At 30.8% G+C, this 19,968-nt stretch overlaps 1 protein-coding gene across 1 annotated transcript; it reads right to left on the reverse strand.

The window, feature by feature from the left end:
• Positions 1-889: 889 nt before the first annotated feature.
• Positions 890-9,496, reverse strand: LOC134687996 (uncharacterized). The gene is made up of 8 exons (XM_063548462.1): positions 9,433-9,496; positions 8,680-8,991; positions 7,045-7,173; positions 6,364-6,465; positions 3,474-3,599; positions 2,741-2,940; positions 1,638-1,884; positions 890-906 (listed from the first exon to the last, which is right to left on the reverse strand). Exons 1-8 carry the CDS (start codon positions 9,494-9,496, stop codon positions 890-892), a joined length of 1,197 nt encoding a protein of 398 aa, XP_063404532.1.
• Positions 9,497-19,968: the final 10,472 nt, after the last annotated feature.

Consider the following 19,968-nt stretch of genomic DNA (forward strand, 5'->3'; position numbering starts at 1 on the left):
GATAACCGGCAGATAAATATGAATTACGCGAACTAACGATACTCTTCTAGTACAGTAAAGAGGTGGTCGCTTTGTTGCTGATTGAAAAGTAGAAACTAAAACAACAAAAATACCGAACTCCGAGAAAAAATCAAAACGAAAAGTTCTTAAACAATTCAAATGGCAAAAATAAAACTCAACCACATCAAAACAAACTGATAACAACTGTCATATGTCTGCTTTAGATTATAGCTAGCTAAACTTTCTTGTAGGTAATTAAGTCGTCAGTTATTAATCGATGTTAAAATGTCGTAATTCGATTAATTCATTCTTCATTCTAAACTAAGTTTTTTTTAAATTAATATCAGTAACTGTAGGATGAACGTTAACGAGACAGCAGTCAAACGATCAAAATAATCCAAAGAAAAGGCTATTATTCGGTATTAGACAACAGTGATATAAACAAAAATCAAATGTGATAATAATACCAATGAGACACTTCTTCACAAGATACCACATGCCACAGAAATTAACAACTATAGGTCACTGTGTTAGTATAAAAATAACTCGTACCCGAGATACTTTAAAAACATTTCGTTTTTAAAAATATTAGTTGCGACAAGTAACACGACAAGTTACGGTGATATTTTATGGTTTCCCCTATATTTAATATAACGGGTATGATCATATAACTCATTACGATATATAATAATGATTTATGGTATTTTGATTTTAGGTTCTTTGTTTATGGCATTGAAATGGATGTAATATGGCGTTCAAGATTTTGACCATTGCTTTAACTTCTTGTGTATACACGATAAAGCCATAATAATTTGTGCATACGAAGCAAACCATATGACCTTGACAAAGCCAACAGAAAGTGACATTGTCTTAACCAGAAGAAGCTAATCTACTGTACATATTTAACTATAAAGAAATATATACAATTTAGCAATCAGTTTCAAGTTCACTATCAAATGATACCGGAGGTGATATTTTTAAAACAAAACGTAACAAATTGATTCCCATATACCAAACTAATGTGTAAAGAAACTACATGTTTTCGAACCAGCGTATAAGAAGTTTTCAATCGACCCTGAATGTGATATTGTAAACTAGATAATAAGATTATCATTTCGAAAATATCGTTTTGGGTGAAAGGACATTCTTTAATACTGATATTACAATTTTCTCGAAAAAAGAGAGTTATCTGATTATCTTTGAAACTATATGTCCAATTGACATCAAAGTTTGCATATATATATATATGCATACTTAAATATATTTATATATAATAAATATCTTCATAGAACAACATTGGCCAGCTACCTCCCAATCTTATATTTTAAGATTTGTCGTAACGGGAACATATTGCAATAATGTTCAATTCTTCTCGAAAAACATGGACAAAATATTTAGGGGGAGTGGGGGTTTCATTGAACCTGTTTTTTTTTATTTTTCTCGTGTTTTTTCTTTATTATACTCTCTCTTTATAATAAGAACAATCAACTTGGTGACGTTAAGACATTCATTAAACAAATGAAAAAAAGAAAGAATCATAGAAATCAATCATATTTCAAAGGGAACATACCGTCTACAATTGCTTTTTAAAAGCAATTGATTTATATTTATTTTGCTTTGCTTTCTAATTAAGGTACCTGCTAATGGTAAATGGTATACTCTGATAATAACATCAGCTGAATAGGAAGTCTGCTTTGATTCCCCACTTCCCCACCTATCACCAATATATATTACTGGTCCATTAACCGGACGCCATATCATAACCTCGTTTTCACTGTAAGCATATACAATTCCACCATACATTGAACCATTTTTCGCCTGGGTCGTTCCTGCAGCATTAAATAACATTCCTCCGTTAGGTGTGTCACTTTCAGGGGCCTTGAACTGTGAATTTATTTAAATAAATGTTACTACAATCAACTGCCGAAGAAAACCATGAGAAAAGTTATTCGTATTGAAAGAGCATTTGATATTGTCAAATAAAGTACAAAGTTGAAGAGCATTGAGAACCAAAATTCCTAAAAGTTTTGCCAAATACAGCTAAGTTAATCTATGCCTGAGGTAGAAAAGCCTTAGTATTTCAAAAAATTCAAAAATTTGTCAACAGTCAATTTATAAATATAACCATATCAATGAAAATTCATGTCAGCACAAAAGTTTAAAATTTTAGTGTTTCGCCATTGACATTGTTTCTAACATAAATTCAACAACACATCCGTTGTTGTATCAGGAAATAATAAGAAATCAAGTACCAAGTATATCAGAAAGGAAAATAAACCACATGCGCGTCTTTTGCTTTTTTCATTTAAATGATAGGCAGTTCTTTTTTGTGTTTGCACATTGAAGTTACACATTTGCTGGAATTTTCAGTTAGCCATGTGTATATGTTTCTAGCTAACTAAGGAAAAGCTGACCTAGTACATGTAATCATTGATATTTTTGCATAAACACATTAAGTTTTTTGTTGTAACAAACGTGTATGTGAACGGCTTCCAATACTTATGATCTGCAGGGTATCTAAAAATGTAAGTTCAAAATCATTTAAATTGCACACATATTTGTAATAGGGATTTTACAAATTTCACCTAATAACTAGTTACTCAGCGATATACTGAGTACACACCAAAAAATGTCAAGTCTTAAACAAAGGAATGGAAATTCACGTTTCATAATGTGAGGGAAATTGAAATTAAAATCGAATGTGAAAATTTTAATAATTATGCATATTATATTTTTGTACCTGAACTGATATTAGATAATTTGATAAATCATATGGACAAGGAAACTGAATAATATCATCATGTATCACACTATCTCCAACTGTGAATGTTTTATGAAAAACCTGCTGTGAGCATTCAATATTCCAAGCTAGAATATTCACAACACCTTCCAGATAATATCCCAGTTTGTATCCATCTTTTGCAGCAAACACACCACCAGCTGTTAAAAAGAATTTTAGATAAACGTTAGAGAATAAATATGTAAGAGAATAATTATTGAAACTTTCAAATACAATAAAACAACTTTTAATAGAAACACTGTTCAGGTTTATGACAATACAGAAAAACCCATCCTGTTAATATTTCATAAAACGTTTATTGTAAATGTTTTACTTTTGGTCCTTTCTAGTTATGTCTAATTTTCAAAATTTGTTTTGGATTGGACTTTCAAATATTCAAGCCTTGATAATCACTGAAGAGCTTTTTTTTGCAGAAATTTGCAAATGCCGCAACAACAAATTTTCATTAATCTTACTAGGAACTAGTGGTATTATCGCATGCCGTCAAATGTTTTTTTTCCTTCTTTTATAACAAGTAACAACAAATGAAAAGACACAATGTACAAAAGAAGCACTGGTGTTTGGATCGCCTTCACAAATTATGATAAGTATGGTCTTAAGATGTTTCAATTGTTGTAATTGTATTAACGTTCGGTGCTCATGAGATTAATAGTACATGTTCTTTAATTCTTACCTTTATACATGTAGTAGTCTGTAAAGTTAGAAGGCACCCACAGTCTAACCTTGGAATCATCGTATCCGAATAAGACACCTGCCAATGTGTTATACCAGAAGTCCGTTTCTGGTATGAATACCACTCCTAAAAATACAAAAATTACAACTATAGTTAGATACACATCTGTATCCAAAGGATTACTATGACTTTATAAATACAGCACTAAAAACTGAGATGGTTTTCTCAGTTCATTACGTTCGCTCTGTTGCGCTTATTATTGGGTAATAGGTGAGTGTGAATGATACATTGGAACGTCTAGCAGCCTGAACAATACATTACTACAAGAACCAAGTCTAATCACATGTTCCTAAGACGATCTTATAAATTTGCTTTTCAGTTTAAAAAAATAAATAAAACGTGGAATATTTGACAGTAAACACCAAAATCTGCTACCAATAAACAGCCAATTTAACAGCCAAATAACCAGCATGTTAATAATACATTACCAACATTTAAACGTTCATACACGAGAAAAAAAAATCTCTTCTACTGAAAAATTATCCTTTAAAACACTTAAGCTTGAGAAGAACAAACAGATGCAGTTTAATGTACTTAATTAATGTCATGTTTATTATACTCTGACTGTCCCTTTGGTATCTTTCGTCCCTCCCTTTGTTAAGTACATGTTTATATAATGTTCCTGTCGTTTCCACATCCCGGTCAATTTTGTTGTTGAAACATTATTTTGCGTTTGATAACTCAAATGTCATTAATATTTATGTAATATGTGTTACTTGTAAAAATATTCATAACACTGAGAAGAACAAAAAAGAATGCAGTTTAGTGTACATAAAATACACTCTGTTTAGTTCATGCATATATCATTTTTCCGTCATTCCTTCCTGTATGCCCATCAATACTGTTTCTGAGAAAACATATTGAAGGAGGCTCGCGGGTACAAATATTTCAGCCAAAAGTTAAATTTATTTGTTTTTTCATAACAAATTTTATTTACTGCACTATAATTAGTTAGTACTTTATGATATAGCACAAAAATCACAAAAAAAATCGATTCGTTTTAGCCCAAGATAATTTTAAAAATGTTAATATCATTGAAAAAAGCTCCAAACTATCTCCCTTTTTTGCAAAAATACCATTTTTTGGCATTAAAGTTGAAATATCTTTTTTAACTCATCGGTGACCTATATTTTGCATTGTTTTCAAATAAACTGTACATAAATTAGAGAATTGTAAAACTTAAGTGATTTCTGTAATTTCGATATTACCTATTAGTGTTACAGAAAAAAAGACATTAACAAAAATGTTTGCTCCTTTCGGAGGCAGATTTAGAGCTGATATGAACGGTGACTCCATTTTTAGGTATGTGATAAAGTCCATATCATTTTTGCGCCTGTCCCAAGTCAGGAGCCTCTGACCTTTGTTAGTCTTGTATTATTTTAATTTTAGTTTCTTGTGTACAATTTGGAAATTAGTATGGCGTTCATTATCACTGAACTAGTATATATTTGTTTAGGGGCCAGCTGAAGGACGCCTCCGGGTGCGGGAATTTCTCGCTACATTGAAGACCTGTTGGTGACCTTCTGCTGTTGTTTTTTTATTTTGGTCGGGTTGTTGTCTCTTTGACACATTCCCCATTTCCATTCTCAATTTCATTTATAGAAAAAAATATACCGAAATCCTATATTAAAAAAAAAAGATTTACATCCGAGTGCGAGCCCCCCTTAAAGTGCCAATAGCTAAGGGAAGTATAAAAAAACCAAATATATATTTATTTTTTGTTTATCAATAATAAAATGCAAGTAATGAAATAAGAAATAGCTTTAAGCAGCCCTTACGGTACAATTTTTACAAAATAAGATAAAAAAAAAATGATTTTGGATTATTCACTTGCATGTGAATAATTCGACCTCAGTGAAGCCGTATGTGAACTAAAATTAAATTCCTTATCTTGGTATGGATAACACATGAATTGTTTGTGTGACGTTATTTTAAGGAAAATAATGTCAACATTGAAAGTGAAACTAAAGTAAATCATTTGATTTACTGTTTCGATCCACGAAAAAAATCATTCTTATATAGGTATAAACAATGATAAACATTCATTTTCTATCTATAAAATGAAATTAAATATACCTAGTTGTCAAAAGGGAAAGTCATAAACGCATTTGTAAAAGACATACTCGAGAATTTCATGTAATTTTCTAACCCTGAAGTTGACCATGAGATGTAAACAATAAAAAGAGAAGAAAAAAAAAAAAAAACACAAATAAAACAAAACACAAGACTATTCTTTTCTAACTAAGACATGAGGTCATTAAAATCAACAATCCCAATCATTTGAAATATGTCATTATGAGAGCAGTACTTGTAATGTAAGCATCTGCTTAAAAACATTGTGTGTTAACGGATGGAACACTTCTTCTAGTATTAACTCCGATATAATGCTCTTTTAATGTGTGTTAGTAATCCGAAACAATCAGGATGCATTTAGAGAAAAGTAGTGACCTTTTAAATTAGACGTACATTCATTTCAAAGGTTCGAATTAGGGAAAACAAATTAAAACAGGTCAAACATATATCGCTAGAACATAGTTGTTGTAATAATATTTTTTACGCGTACATTGGACAACGGGTATGTCAAAATACTCATTCGGTAAAATCACGCATAAAAAGAGTCAACAGCTATTTCAACAAGAAACTTAATCACAATTAAAAAGATGACAAACTGGGTCATTCTCAATTTCAATATTCATGCTCAAATAAAATACTTTAAAAATAATAATAACAATACATACTCGAATAATAACAGTTTCTATTACTATTATGATATTTACGTTGCACAATCTACTTGTCATGGTAAAAAACGATACTACTTTAAGTCACTTACCTATTCCATCAGACATGTATCCATTGGAAAGAATCGTTTGGACGTTTAGAAGATCGGGATAAAAGCCTAAACCATGACTGATCTCCCGATAGTTTTGAAAATCTGAAATGAAACGCATTAAACAATAATCATGATGATTGGATGCAGTACTCAATCAAATTTAGTAAATGATACGTCTCATGATATGAATAATTCAAAAGTAAATAATGGGAGATATAAGGACACAGCAAGACGTTAAGAGGCTGGGTAATGTATTGTCTTGTCATTCCAACGTTCAAATCTATTGTGTTTTAACATGTATTACTTTGAAGTATTTTCTAAGTAAATATAAAAAAGAAGATGTGGTATAATTGCCATTGAGACAACTCTCCACAAGAGACCAAAATGACACAGAAATTAAAAGTTATAGATAACCGTACGGCCTTCAACAAAGAAAAATATTCTTTACAATCAGAACCTCACTTATCATTATAAAACAAAGCAAGAAACTGAAAGGACTATCCTCATTTATTAGATTGAATAATAAAAGACAAATTATCATCTAAAAGTGGTATAGATTCTATAATTTGCTTATCATCCTTAATTTCTCAACCCTTATTACATTGATTTTAAAAGTATAAAATACTCATTTCCGAAAGATATTATTTTTCAAAGTTTCCTTGTTTAGGAGAATTTACTTACTATCCATGTATAGAGATGTGTTAAGAACTATGTTTGGCATATCCGATGACAGCCACACTCTCGTTCTGACATATCCATTTACGTATGGACCTAGAAGATCTGTTGAACCATGGTAAAGCCCATCTGAACCTGTAAAAAAATAATGTCAAATATCACAAAGAACCAATTTTGATACAGAAATATTGTACTTAAACATGTGCAACAGACTATACTAAGGCTTTTCTACCGCAGGCATAGATTACCTTAGCTGTATTTGGCAAAACGTTTAGGAATTTTGGTCCGTAATGCTCTTCAACTTCGTAATTTATTTGGCCATTTTAACTTTTTTGGATTCTAGCGTCACTGATGAGTCTTTTCTAGACGAACCGCGCGTTGGCGAATATACTAAATTTAGTCCTGATATCTATGATGAGTTTATTTCGGTTATAACTATGCCGAAAGCACTTGCTGAATCATACCCTGTTCTAATCAGAAAACATTGAAAAAATACCCCGTTTTAAACAGAAAAATAGACTTATCCTTAACAGTAAACAAACGCGATCTTTTTCCAGACAAGTACTTTGTTTTACAAAGCATGAAGAAGGGACCCTGATCTAACCATCAGGGCATGGAAAAGCGACCCTGTTTTGCGGCACACTCATACCACTAAAATATAGGAAATACTCTTTGTGATAATACTTTCCCTTGTATAATCGTTATAAATAAGGAATAATGATATTTAATAGCCAGGATAATTGGTAGCTTTTTGTCTTGTAAATGTGCTTTTATATAGATATAGGAAGATGTGGTGTGAGTGCTATGTTCATATTACGTGTATTGTTTTTTTTTATACATGCATGACTTGCAAAGCCGTTTTAACATATAAAAGAATCATACGATGGTTTTAATTGCTTTATGCAGGTTTCAAATCAAAAGATTTGGTCCGAATGAAATCATTTTAGACTTGCCAAGACATAAAAAAATAAGACTTTCTGCTGAAAGGATGACATTTATGGACTAATCATTGCTTTTAGCTTATATTTTCATAATTTATAAGTAATTCTGAACAGAAATGCCAAGTATATGGATATCTTTGTTATAAATTTTAAATAACACATTTTGTTATAAAACAAATAAACTATTAAATATATTTCTTTTTAATTGGAATACACCATAATGTCAGTTAGATTTGGGGTTTGGCCTACAGTAAAATCTGGTTCGACCATCAAGTTTGTAAAAACATTACATTAAGATTTGTTTAAAAAGTATTGTTTTTTTTCCCCAAACTAATACACAATGCTTGATGCTTTAATGGTGGAAAATATTCTATGATAGATATCATTTTGTCAGACACTTTTCTTTTTTTTGATGTGATTCTCATAATGTGCCAAAAAATCTGTACATTTAACAGAGTTTAACATTAAATTGTGAGTTTTGCTCTTAACAGACGTATAACCAAACCGATTAACAGACCCACCGCCGATATAGCCGCATACTCAATATAGATTAACCGACCTATCTCTCGGTTATCCGAGTGTCGGCCGTGTTCTTAGATATTGTGTTATAAAGGGAATATGTCATGATATCAGATACGTTTTGTATCATCATCATCATCATAAGATATTTATTATCTAAACACTACAAATATAAGAATACCTGTAAATGCCAAACCACTACTGCCATAGAAATGATTTCTTTCATATGGAAATGAGAGTTGGGTATGTTGGTCATTATATTTGTAGATCACACCTCCAAATCTATCAGGAAAATCGTCATCTCTTTGTGAAGATCCTAATCCGGAAAAGATATAATCTTTTCCTCCTTCGTTAATTTTGACTTGTACATCAACCTTGACTGGATATTCTCCAAGATTATGATCAATAACAAGAAGTGACAAACTCTCGTTAAGTGCTGTGGCGGGGTACCAGTCGCTAATAAAACTGGGTTTAAAAAGCACCGAAGAAGACTCTGAAAACAAGTAGACAAATAAGTTTGAGTTATTAACATGCTTTCGATATTTTACTGCTACAACTTTTAATGTTATCTATAACAGATAGATGCAGTTACGTAAACTTCAAAAGAGGATTCGGAAAAGTGAAATACCTGTTTGCCTATAGTAAATGTCAACAAAATTCAAGGTTTCACAAATAGTATGCAAAGTAAATTAAATCTTGACATATAACTAGAAAAATAGATTTTTGTTAAACTAGTCTAACTGTACTGTAGAGATTAAATTCAACTCGATCATACGATTATACATTTAAAAACTTTATAACAATACAAAAAAATACATGATATATATAGAAAAAGTACCACCGCATCAAGTGTGGTACTATTATACAATTATAATACTTAATCACTGAAGACAATTAAAGCGAGCCCGAGCATTTTAAATATTTAAAATCTAACTGCCCAAAGTGGATGAATATCGTGTTTCATGAGATTTGACGATAGAATCAATTGTTCTTATCATTTTTAAATGATCATCAAACTATTTAAAAACTCATAAACCCCTGCTTTGCTTAGAAAATTCTGAATAACATGATCCGGATACAGTCTCATATAACTCGACGGTATTTTGTAGAATACATTGTTTTATAATAATAATTTGTATTCCTTGGAAGCTCAAGTAACAATTGTTCTATACTTAATATTTATAATTTTAACGATTAATAGTGGTTCTGATATTTGTTTTTGCTCACAGGGGAAAATGTCTCTTATTCCGTGTCAAGGTAGCCAATAAATATAAATGGTTAGCAAGGATATTTCAATCATACTTGATATATGTAAATAACAACTTTTGCAACATCGAAATGAAAATCTGTTTCCGAGAGTACTTCATTTCGACCGGAATTTGATTATATTTCGTGATACCTTTAGACTTTTTCTTAAGATTTTGTCTTTAAATAGGTTTCATTGCTTTTAGTTTGTATAATTTAGTAAGTTAATGTTGATAATTATATACACATATTTCCCTTACATTTGTTACTGCCCTAATATTAAAAAAATACACTAGGGATTAAAAGTAAAATAATTCATTCATAAATAGTTTTAAAGGTACGAAACAGGACTGCCAACTAGTTGACTTTATTCAGATTTGCTTAAAGGAATTGCTACCTTTTTAGGGTTAACATTACCTTAAACTAAAACCAACACTTCATAAATTTAATGCATCTGCGGCTCCATTCGAATTACCTCTATCAGACACGTTTGAATCTGAGTATTTGCTGAAAATAATCATGTATGACGTGACCGAAACATTTTAAGAGGTATATGATATGATTCATTAATTTGAAATGTAAAGCTGCATGATATAATTCATTAATTGCTAATGATTAGATATTTGATATCATTCAGTAATTGATGTAAAGACAAAACTTATCATTTAAACTATTCCTCGACCGTATCATTAGCTTTTGGATTCTAGTATCTCTCAATATAATTTAGGATATCACACATCCATGGCAGGGCAAACAACCAGCAATGTTCTCATGCATCAGAACAGACGATTAAGAATACAAATCAATACCAATTAATTTGTAATGTAAATATGAAGTTTTTGTAAAATGATCTGCCAAATAAATATTAGGTTGTTAGCATCGAGTAGATGTCATGAATCGTATATCATACTTTGTCTTCTTTGAGATGAAAAAACCAATGTTAGGATAAATGTCTACGAAATGAAACGCCAACAATTCGACAGTTGATAGATGATCATATAATAAATGCATCTTCCAATTTTTGACATGCTGAAACTAGTATTTTTTTGTTATACAATTCGAAATACGTTTTGAAAAAATCGAAATCATCTGCCCAATATCAATATTTTCTATTGAAATCTTAGTACGCTCCTACTCGTACGCTCCTATTAAATACTGACGACTGCAATGATATTGTTTTTTTGCTGATCTTGATAATAACTTTGTTGATAAAGGAGTAGGTTCATCAAGATCCTTTTTTGACCCTAAAATATATCAATTTTACAACATTGTGAAAATGTTATCTTTTAGCTTTTTATTTGAAAGTAGAATGAAAGCTTCTGCTACATACACATGGGCTGTTTTTGTCCATGGATTTATGAGTTTTGAACAGCGGTATACTACTGTTGCCTTTATTTGACAATACAATGCACATATATCGGTTACTAGCATCTTTGAATCGTGCTAAATTACTGAAATCTTCACAATTTCAGCATTTACTTACAGTTTAGACGGATTCCGTCTTAAATGAAAATGACCGCGTTCGTGTTCATTCATTATATTGAAATGTAACTTGTATTTGATGATAATACATACAATATATAAAGGTTGAGTATGAAGACGGATGTGGCCACTTTCATTTTTGATAAAAACAATCTAAAAAAGTTTTTTTTGCATACTTGAGAGATTTTTCATATTCAAGCTTGAATCGCAGCGTTTTTAAAGATTAAATAAATTAAAATCTTTCACGTAAACTAATCGAATCAATTAAAATAGACAGTTTAGTTAGATGAACCTTGAATTTGAAACCAAAATCCGCCTTTACCGGACTTAATCCGTTAACTTCTCACAGATCCGCTCTATTATAGTTTCCATCGGATGGATGAAAATCATGTCATGTCAACAAATCCTTAAAGTATCAATATGACTGTTTCTATCAAATTTGGTGTATGCAGATTTTTATGTTCTGATTATTTTCCGTCAAAACAATTTTATTTAGATACTATATTAAATTGGCAAAAGCTCCTTTGATAAGTTTATTTCTAATGCCGTTATTCATTAGTTTGAGCGGCTTTTTGTTGATCGATTTATCTGTTTTTGTTATTTCTACAATAAATTTTGTCTATAACAGTTAAATTTGAATCGTCCATAAGGACTAATGAGGAGAAGGCACACATTATATTATCATTACAAAATATAAGTTATACATGATTTGTGTATCTATACTAACAATAGAGGATTTTAGATACCTCTACTCTCCGAGTTGGGTAAAGTTGTAGACAGATTAGCAAACGCTAGACACTGTTTATCTGAATTGATGGGAACTGTATGAAAATGCATGCGTTAGCAAATCATAATGTACACTGAACAGTAACTCAGCCTGACAAGTTTTTTACCCTTTAAAGAAGTCCGAAGTTATAACCGCTGTTTCCTACTTTCATGATAAAATGTTTTGTTTGAAACAGACACACTTCTTATTATACATCGTATTTTCTTCCACCCCAATTAACACACTCCTAGATTCCATCATGTAGGATTTATTGGAAAAATACTATTTATTATGATTTCGGTTATTTACCTTTTCACAACTGTTGTGTTGGTCAATTAGTTTGTTTATGACTTTTCTATATTTTTAATAGTTCATATATATTAAAGTAAATGTAAAAATGTCCCAAAGGATCAGTATGTAAACGACAAAGTTGACGCATTTCTCGATCTTTTCTTGTTAATAATTGAATTTTAAAAGATGTTCTATTTTTACTTATACCTTTGAACCTTTGAAGAAAAGAAAAAAACATCACATACGTAACAACAGATAATAATGTTGATAAGAGGACAAACATATCTATAAGAAGCCGATAGCTGCATTGTCGGTTGAAATATCTTGATATTTTGGAGAGTTATACAGAGTTTTAGTATTAACACCTTATATTTTTAATCTACAAGGGTATTTGAAACCTTTACCCTTAGAAGTCTGTAAAGTGCTAGTCAGTTTAACTAACACTTGACACTTTATCTACATGTATAAAAGCTGTGTGATAATGCATTCAGAAGTGCACTAAAATGTACAATGTACAGTATCAATGAGCTGATGACAATAACAATCAAGGCAAAATTATATATATGTACAAAGAAAAACAATAATTCCTTTTTAAAAATAGAACATCATAATTATTTTTCAATGCTTGATTGATTGTTTGATCTTTGTGCAACTTCCAGTTTCATTATCATTGGTACAAACACAAAATGATAATAAGTACAAAATTTTGGTTATTGTGATATCAATGAAAATTCTATCAAAACTTCGAAGGAATACACAAAGGCGCAAACACTTGGCAAACATAATATTTAAGATGATTAATCCCCGTATGTTCCCTTCTGCCAATCATTATGGTGATTAATACTTTTCTCTCCACAATAGTTTATTTTTACTGTAGTTAATGTTAAAACGTACCTAAGGATCAGCACGTAGTAATATTTTCAATCAAAAGAGGATATATGAGACCGTTACCCTCTATGCCAGATTATCAAAAACTATAACCTTTAATTAGTTATTCTGGATCAATACTCCAAGCACAAGAACATTAAAAGATAGAATGTTCAGTACCTATGAGCTGACAATTTTCTTGGTCTTTATGAAGCTTAAGGTTATGACTGCTTTATTCTTTACAATAATAGAACATGTTTTATTTCAGATTGCATTATCTTGACCGAATGTCATATCACATACTGGGTAATGAATATTTGGTATAAAACGCTTATTCTGACGTCGCATCCAATGTTGTTTCTTGAGAAGAGGGCATGCTATTTTCCAGTTTGTTACCTTGTTTGATTCTTCCTAATCATTTCGCGAGATTTGAATATCTGAAAACTAGTGTTGCCTTAATTGACAAACAAAATATTAATGCAGACAAAGGTCACATACGCCTAATACGATACAATCAAAGCTGACCAACAATTGATCCTTAGCTTGGAGATTATAATTTTGTTAACGATTTTCCAACATGCCCAATTACGCCATTAAGACATTTTGATCGGTTACAATGTGTCTTTTAACACAACATTATTGTGCCGCCGATATAACAATTAACAATTAAATTACATTTCGTATTTACATTTATACATTGTGAATGGAAATGGGGAATGTATCAACGAGACAACAACCCGACCATAGATAAGACAACAACAGAAGGTCACCAACCGGTCTTCAATGAAGCGAGAAATGATCGCACCCGGAGGAGTCCTTCATGTGGCCTCTAAACAAATATATAATAGTTTTGTGATAACGAACGCCATACTAAACTCCAAATTATACACAAGAAACTAAAATGAAAAATAATACAAAACTAACAAAGGCTAGAGGATCCTGACTAGGGACAGGCGTAGAATAAAACTACAAAGTTAAACAAAAAAACCCAATATTTCGACAACACCTCGTGTGGATTTAGTCCAGCTATACATATTTTTACTGAACATTTAAATTATTACAATTCGATGTATATTTTCACCAGATATTCAAAATTTACGACTTTTACTGTTGCCTCGGTTTCATACGTTTCACATAAAAATAAAACAGTTATCTTTAATCGTAAACGAACAATTACATATATGGCACCTTAGAAAAAAAGCCATAATAGTATACTTGATACACGGAAAACTCGTATCGTCTAGGCTCAAAATTAACCTCGAATGAATAAGTTATTTTATACTCTAGAGAATATTCTGAAATGCTTACGAAAGAAAATCTTGATTATTAAAATTGATCTATATGAACAGAAACCTTCTTGTTCTTCCCTTCTAGAATGCAAATTCATGCCATTTTGATATCGTGACAACACAGCCTTCACAGTGCCAAGCGCTCTTAACTACTGGGCCACCTAGACTCTCACAGTACAGGCGCGATATACCAATAGCTTGAGGTCGAATCGAGGTGATGGCAGAACAACAATTTACTTTCGAAATTTACAGATTAAACATTGTTTTGCTGATATTTAGAGTAATTATATTTTTTTATATTATATATGTCCGTATTTATTTTGATTTTGTTCAAGCTATTGTCGACTAATCAATAACTGACAATGATATTAGTCGTTACACATAGACATTATACTTAATAGTTATAGAGCAGCAAACGTAAGATATTTTGTTTAAGGAGTACGATTTTCCTCTATTTCAGTGTTCTTTGAACTGTGATATTTCTAACTATTTGATCTGAGCGTCACTGTTGAGTCTAACGTAGACCAAACGTGCGTCTGGCGTATTAAAATATAAGCCTGGTACCTTTAGATGAAACAGTATTAATTGATGAAGAATTACAAGAATAAAATATTACAATGTTACATAAAGTTCAAATATTGGTTTCGGAAACAAGTTTGATAACAAAAACTTATATCAATCCTGGAACTTTTAATAATTATTATTCAGTAATTGTAGTGCCTATCATTTTCATGAAAATTAAGCCTAACTCCTAATATTATAAGTTCGTTAAGCACGGTGTTAGAGAATAATGGATTGTGAAAGAAAATTTAAAGATATTAGGCTTACTATTTCAGTATGAAAAACAAATTGTAGACATCCTACTGTTTTATACTTATTTTGTTTACAGTTGGTTTCTTAAAAAAGACATGTTCAGCAATTTTTCATTGAAGTACGTAGAAAACTATGATGGAACATCGATGTCATAATTCTTACTAGAGAATTTTATAATACTGTGCTGCTCAGTCGTTAGATTTCGGTTTAGAATTTATCTTTAACTCTAGCTTCCAACTGTTAAATATCACCAATTTATAACTACACATTTGGCCAAACGGCGTCAACATGTCATTACATCAATCTAAATAAAACATTAATACAAAACAAAACATACAAAATACTTTTAAGATACAGACATATATTTAAATTAAATACATCTTACCAGAGTGCAAACATTGAATAAGAAGAATTAACATTAGTCCGTGCATTCCAACGCTTATCCCTATACCGTTTTAAATGTTTTGGAATGTAGAAAGCCTTGTGAGCAGAATTGTATAATTATAAACATGCTTCAAAACGTATTTCCATTGTATTGATCCCTCATTAAGTTTGACAAAAACATTTATATACGAATCAAGCCATTATCATAAGTGTTTTAAAAGGGCTCCTTAATTAATATTTGAACAGATACTACAGTATTGAAGGTTATAATGACGTTCAAATTACTGAATAACTAATGATGCCGAAAATGCGACGAACCAAATATAATTATTTGTCAATTTATCTTAAAGAAATATTATGAAGATGAAAAAGTAATTTATATACTTATATATATATATATTTCAAATAATTATGTCTTTTTAAAGAATAACATGTATTACTAAATTGTTAGTATTTTCTGTTGTTTAATTTCATTGAAACTCCGCCACTTTTTCTTCATTCAATTTTGTCTACTTATATTGGTACAGGTGTACCATATAGTTTTACAATCCGGTTATATTTAGTTTCTATTACTTTATATTGAATGTTGCTGTTTTTCTGTAAAAAATGCTTCTTTTCTTTCATAATTTCTTTTTCATAAATCAAGCCTTTAGCTTTTCTCTTACAAATTAAATGAAAGATTATTACGACTTTAACTGGCTATACAGCCCTTGTACGGTCGGTTTTATCTTACATTGTCTTTTCCGGGCCTTTTATAGTTTCTTAGGCGGTATGGGTTTTGTTCGTTGTTGAATGCATTTCGAATAAATAAACTCATCATAGATACCAGGACTTAATTTTGTGTATACGCCAGACGCACGAAGGACTATATTTGTTAACTTCTACGTAATATATGGATCATGTTGGCAACCATACAACATCTCCTTATTCTTATAATCAACGTCCTTTCGTAAAGAAATTTAACAGTCTATTTGTACAATTTCGTTACACTTTAAATTTTGTTCAGAGTAGAATTTGTTTTGAATAAAACATAAACGTACTCACTGCAAGATCAAATTGATATTTTTGACATTTAGAAAAAGAGATTGTATGATCAAGAGCATTTTATGAGAACAATTGGACTTTTATGTTTAACAACCCAACCATTCTTTTGAAATTCAAATTAATACTGTAATCCTTTGAGCACAAATACGATAGGTTCGTTTATAGGATTGACATTTTCAACAGATAAGTTTTCTAATAATTCATTAACTCAGTTCATCTGTTCAAAAATATCACATAATTTAAAGGTTGAACTCATCTACTCAGACTTTTTTTTAGGAATAATAAATTAGTTTGATTCATTTCCATCGAATTTACAAAGTAATTAGTATACTTAATGAACTTATCAATTATTATCTGTAAAATGTAACATAAATAAACTCATCATAGATACCCGGATTAATATCTCACACGTCACGCGCGCTTGGTTCTCAAAAGATTCAGTAGCGACACTCAAATAGCAAAAAAAGCCAGATAAAGCCTTTTTAAGAACAAAGCAGAAGAGCATAAGAACCCAAAACCCTGAAAGATTTACACGTATGCTGAATTTGAAATTGAATTCATTTATGAATTGATTGCTTCTTTTTGTTTATTTATTGGGATGTAAAAGCGTTGCCCGAATATTTGCATGTTAAAAGGTATTCCTACGAGCAACTTCAACACAAAGTTATGTGATAAGGATTATATGAAAGTAACATACGATTGAAGGTGCGAAAAGAGAATTGTCATTTTAATTTGATATCCGAAACATGAAAGCATATGCTACTTCAAGAACCTCATTTATGTTATGTTATTTTTTTAATCATCACCAAGAAGAGTAAATGACAGATACGCGTATCTCCTTATTGAGAAAACGACGTAAAAAATGTATTTTGACATATAATGGTTAGCTTTTACAAATTGGAACTTGGATGGAGAATTGTCTCATTGGCACTCATACCACATATTTGTATATTTAATTATTCAAATGTAAATGAGATTATAGCAATGTTTTGTATCGGAATATGTATTTGAAAAATAAATCGAAATTAGCTTAAATTGTGAAAAATTACCCATACTGATCCATTACAATGAATTACCATTCAATGATTCTGTTCAGTCAAAAGTAAATATAAGGGCAGACTTTTTTATATACCTTTTAAACAAATTCTAATACTGCTTTAAACTGACACAGTGAGACATCCTTCATTATTGTTCTTTCTCATTTTTGTCTTAATGTAGTTTTCATATAAAAATCAAACAGATGACTTCTCCGACGCTGTCAAAATCATTTTATACCACCAATTTTCTGGTTTCTAACCGAGATAATGAATTAAATTATTTGTGTGTTGTTATGCCTAATTAGTTAAAATGCGTTAATGCATCTACAATTTATATCCAATATCGTATGTTTAATATTAAAATACAACCTCAATCTGTCTGAACAGTATTTTTTATCACAATAAAAAGGGGTACCAATCATAATAAAATACTTTTAACGGTAGTATTAATCCTTGTATAGGTCTATAGCTAATAAATTAAACATTCCAGCAGCACCTGCATACGGGGTATATATCTCCCAATTGATACGATATTCCCGTGCTTGCATTTCATATTATGATTTTCTTGATACAGGGTTGCTGCTCACAAGGAAACTATTAAACCAAGAGTTCCAAATGGTGAAGTTGAAATCCATCCCTTCGTAAATTTTACGGACGCCATCACGAGTCGGATGACCGTTATGGAATAACCGTTTCAAAAATGATATCAGATATGTTCCTTACGTCGTAACTACAATCCCCTTCCCTTTCATGAATGTGACCTACCGAATTAGACTATTTACCGGAGTTGTAATCACATAAGCATCACGATGGGTGCCACATGTGGAGCAGAATCTACTAACACTTCTCGGGCACCTGAACTCACCTCACCCCTAGTTTTTGGTGGGTTTCGTGTTGTTTATTCTTTAGCTTTCTATGTTGTGTCATGTGTACTATTGTTTTTCTGTTTGTCATTTTCATTTTAAGCCATGGCGTTGTCAGTTTGTGTTAGATTTATGAGTTTGACTGTCCCTTTGGTATCTTTCGTCCCTCTTTTAAAGTATTCTTAAAAACTACACGTTTTAATAAAAGTATAACGATTTCAAGAACAATTGCAGAAAATATCTCTGAAAATTTATGTGTTGTATATAAACCAGCTGCTGGGTACAAAATATTAACAATAATAAAACTGCAACAGTAAAAGAAAGAGGTGAAATAAGGAAACTTGTGTACCCTTCCAATGAATTGTAAGACATTTAGCTTAGTCCACTTAAGAAAATAAATATTGTTGTGTAAACAATAGCTTATAATGTCTAATGTTTTAAGAATGGTTGAACATGGTTTTAGAAGAATCCTGCTATGTTTACCAAGTTTAATTGCATGTAATTATAATGTATATGGTCATTCAGAAAAGGGGATACAATTAACATGTCATAACATACAACATATTTTACCTAAGATTGATGAAATCAGATCAAATTTTGAAAGTCTTGGAAAAACCCAAAAACCAGATATCATTGGCATGTGTGAAACGTTTTTAAATACGAAAAAATGTAAGCGGGATTCTAATGAGATAAATATCCCAGGGTATAGAAATGAAAGAAAAGATAGGGAAAATAAAAAAGGTGGGGGATGGATAGTTTACTTTGATAATGATATTACATATGAAAGAATGGCATTGTTAGAGAATGAAAACATAGAAACTGTATGGTTTAAGATTTTTCCAAAACACAAAGAATCATTTTTATTATGTTTTGTATACAGACCACCTAATAGTCAAACCTCTTGGTATACTTATTTTGAAAATGAGGTTGTAAATGGCTTATCTATAAATGATAATATATTGCTAATGGGCGATTTTAATATTGATTTTTTGAAGCCTCTTCCTTCTAAATGGTCAACTTTTATTACAACATATGGTCTTCATCAAATGGTGGTTGACCCTACTAGAGTTACTTTAATTGATCATATCTACAGTACAAATCCAACAAGTCTTATCAATGTAATAGTACCATCATACGCCCCATGTGATTATTATCCTGTTAGCTGTACTGTAAACAAATTTGCGAAGCTTATTAAAGACAAATCTGATTCCCATTTTGAGATCAAATACAGAAACTTCAAAACATTTAATGATGAAATGTTTTTACAAGATTTGTCAAATCAACCATTCGATATCATTCAGGACATCAATGATCCAAACGAAGCAATGGACATGTGGTATTACTTACTTGTCAATGTATTAGATAAACATGCACCTGTTGTTACTAGAC

Source organism: Mytilus trossulus, chromosome 10, assembly GCF_036588685.1.
Source record: "Mytilus trossulus isolate FHL-02 chromosome 10, PNRI_Mtr1.1.1.hap1, whole genome shotgun sequence".
NCBI classification, from domain to species: Eukaryota; Metazoa; Mollusca; class Bivalvia; order Mytilida; family Mytilidae; genus Mytilus; species Mytilus trossulus.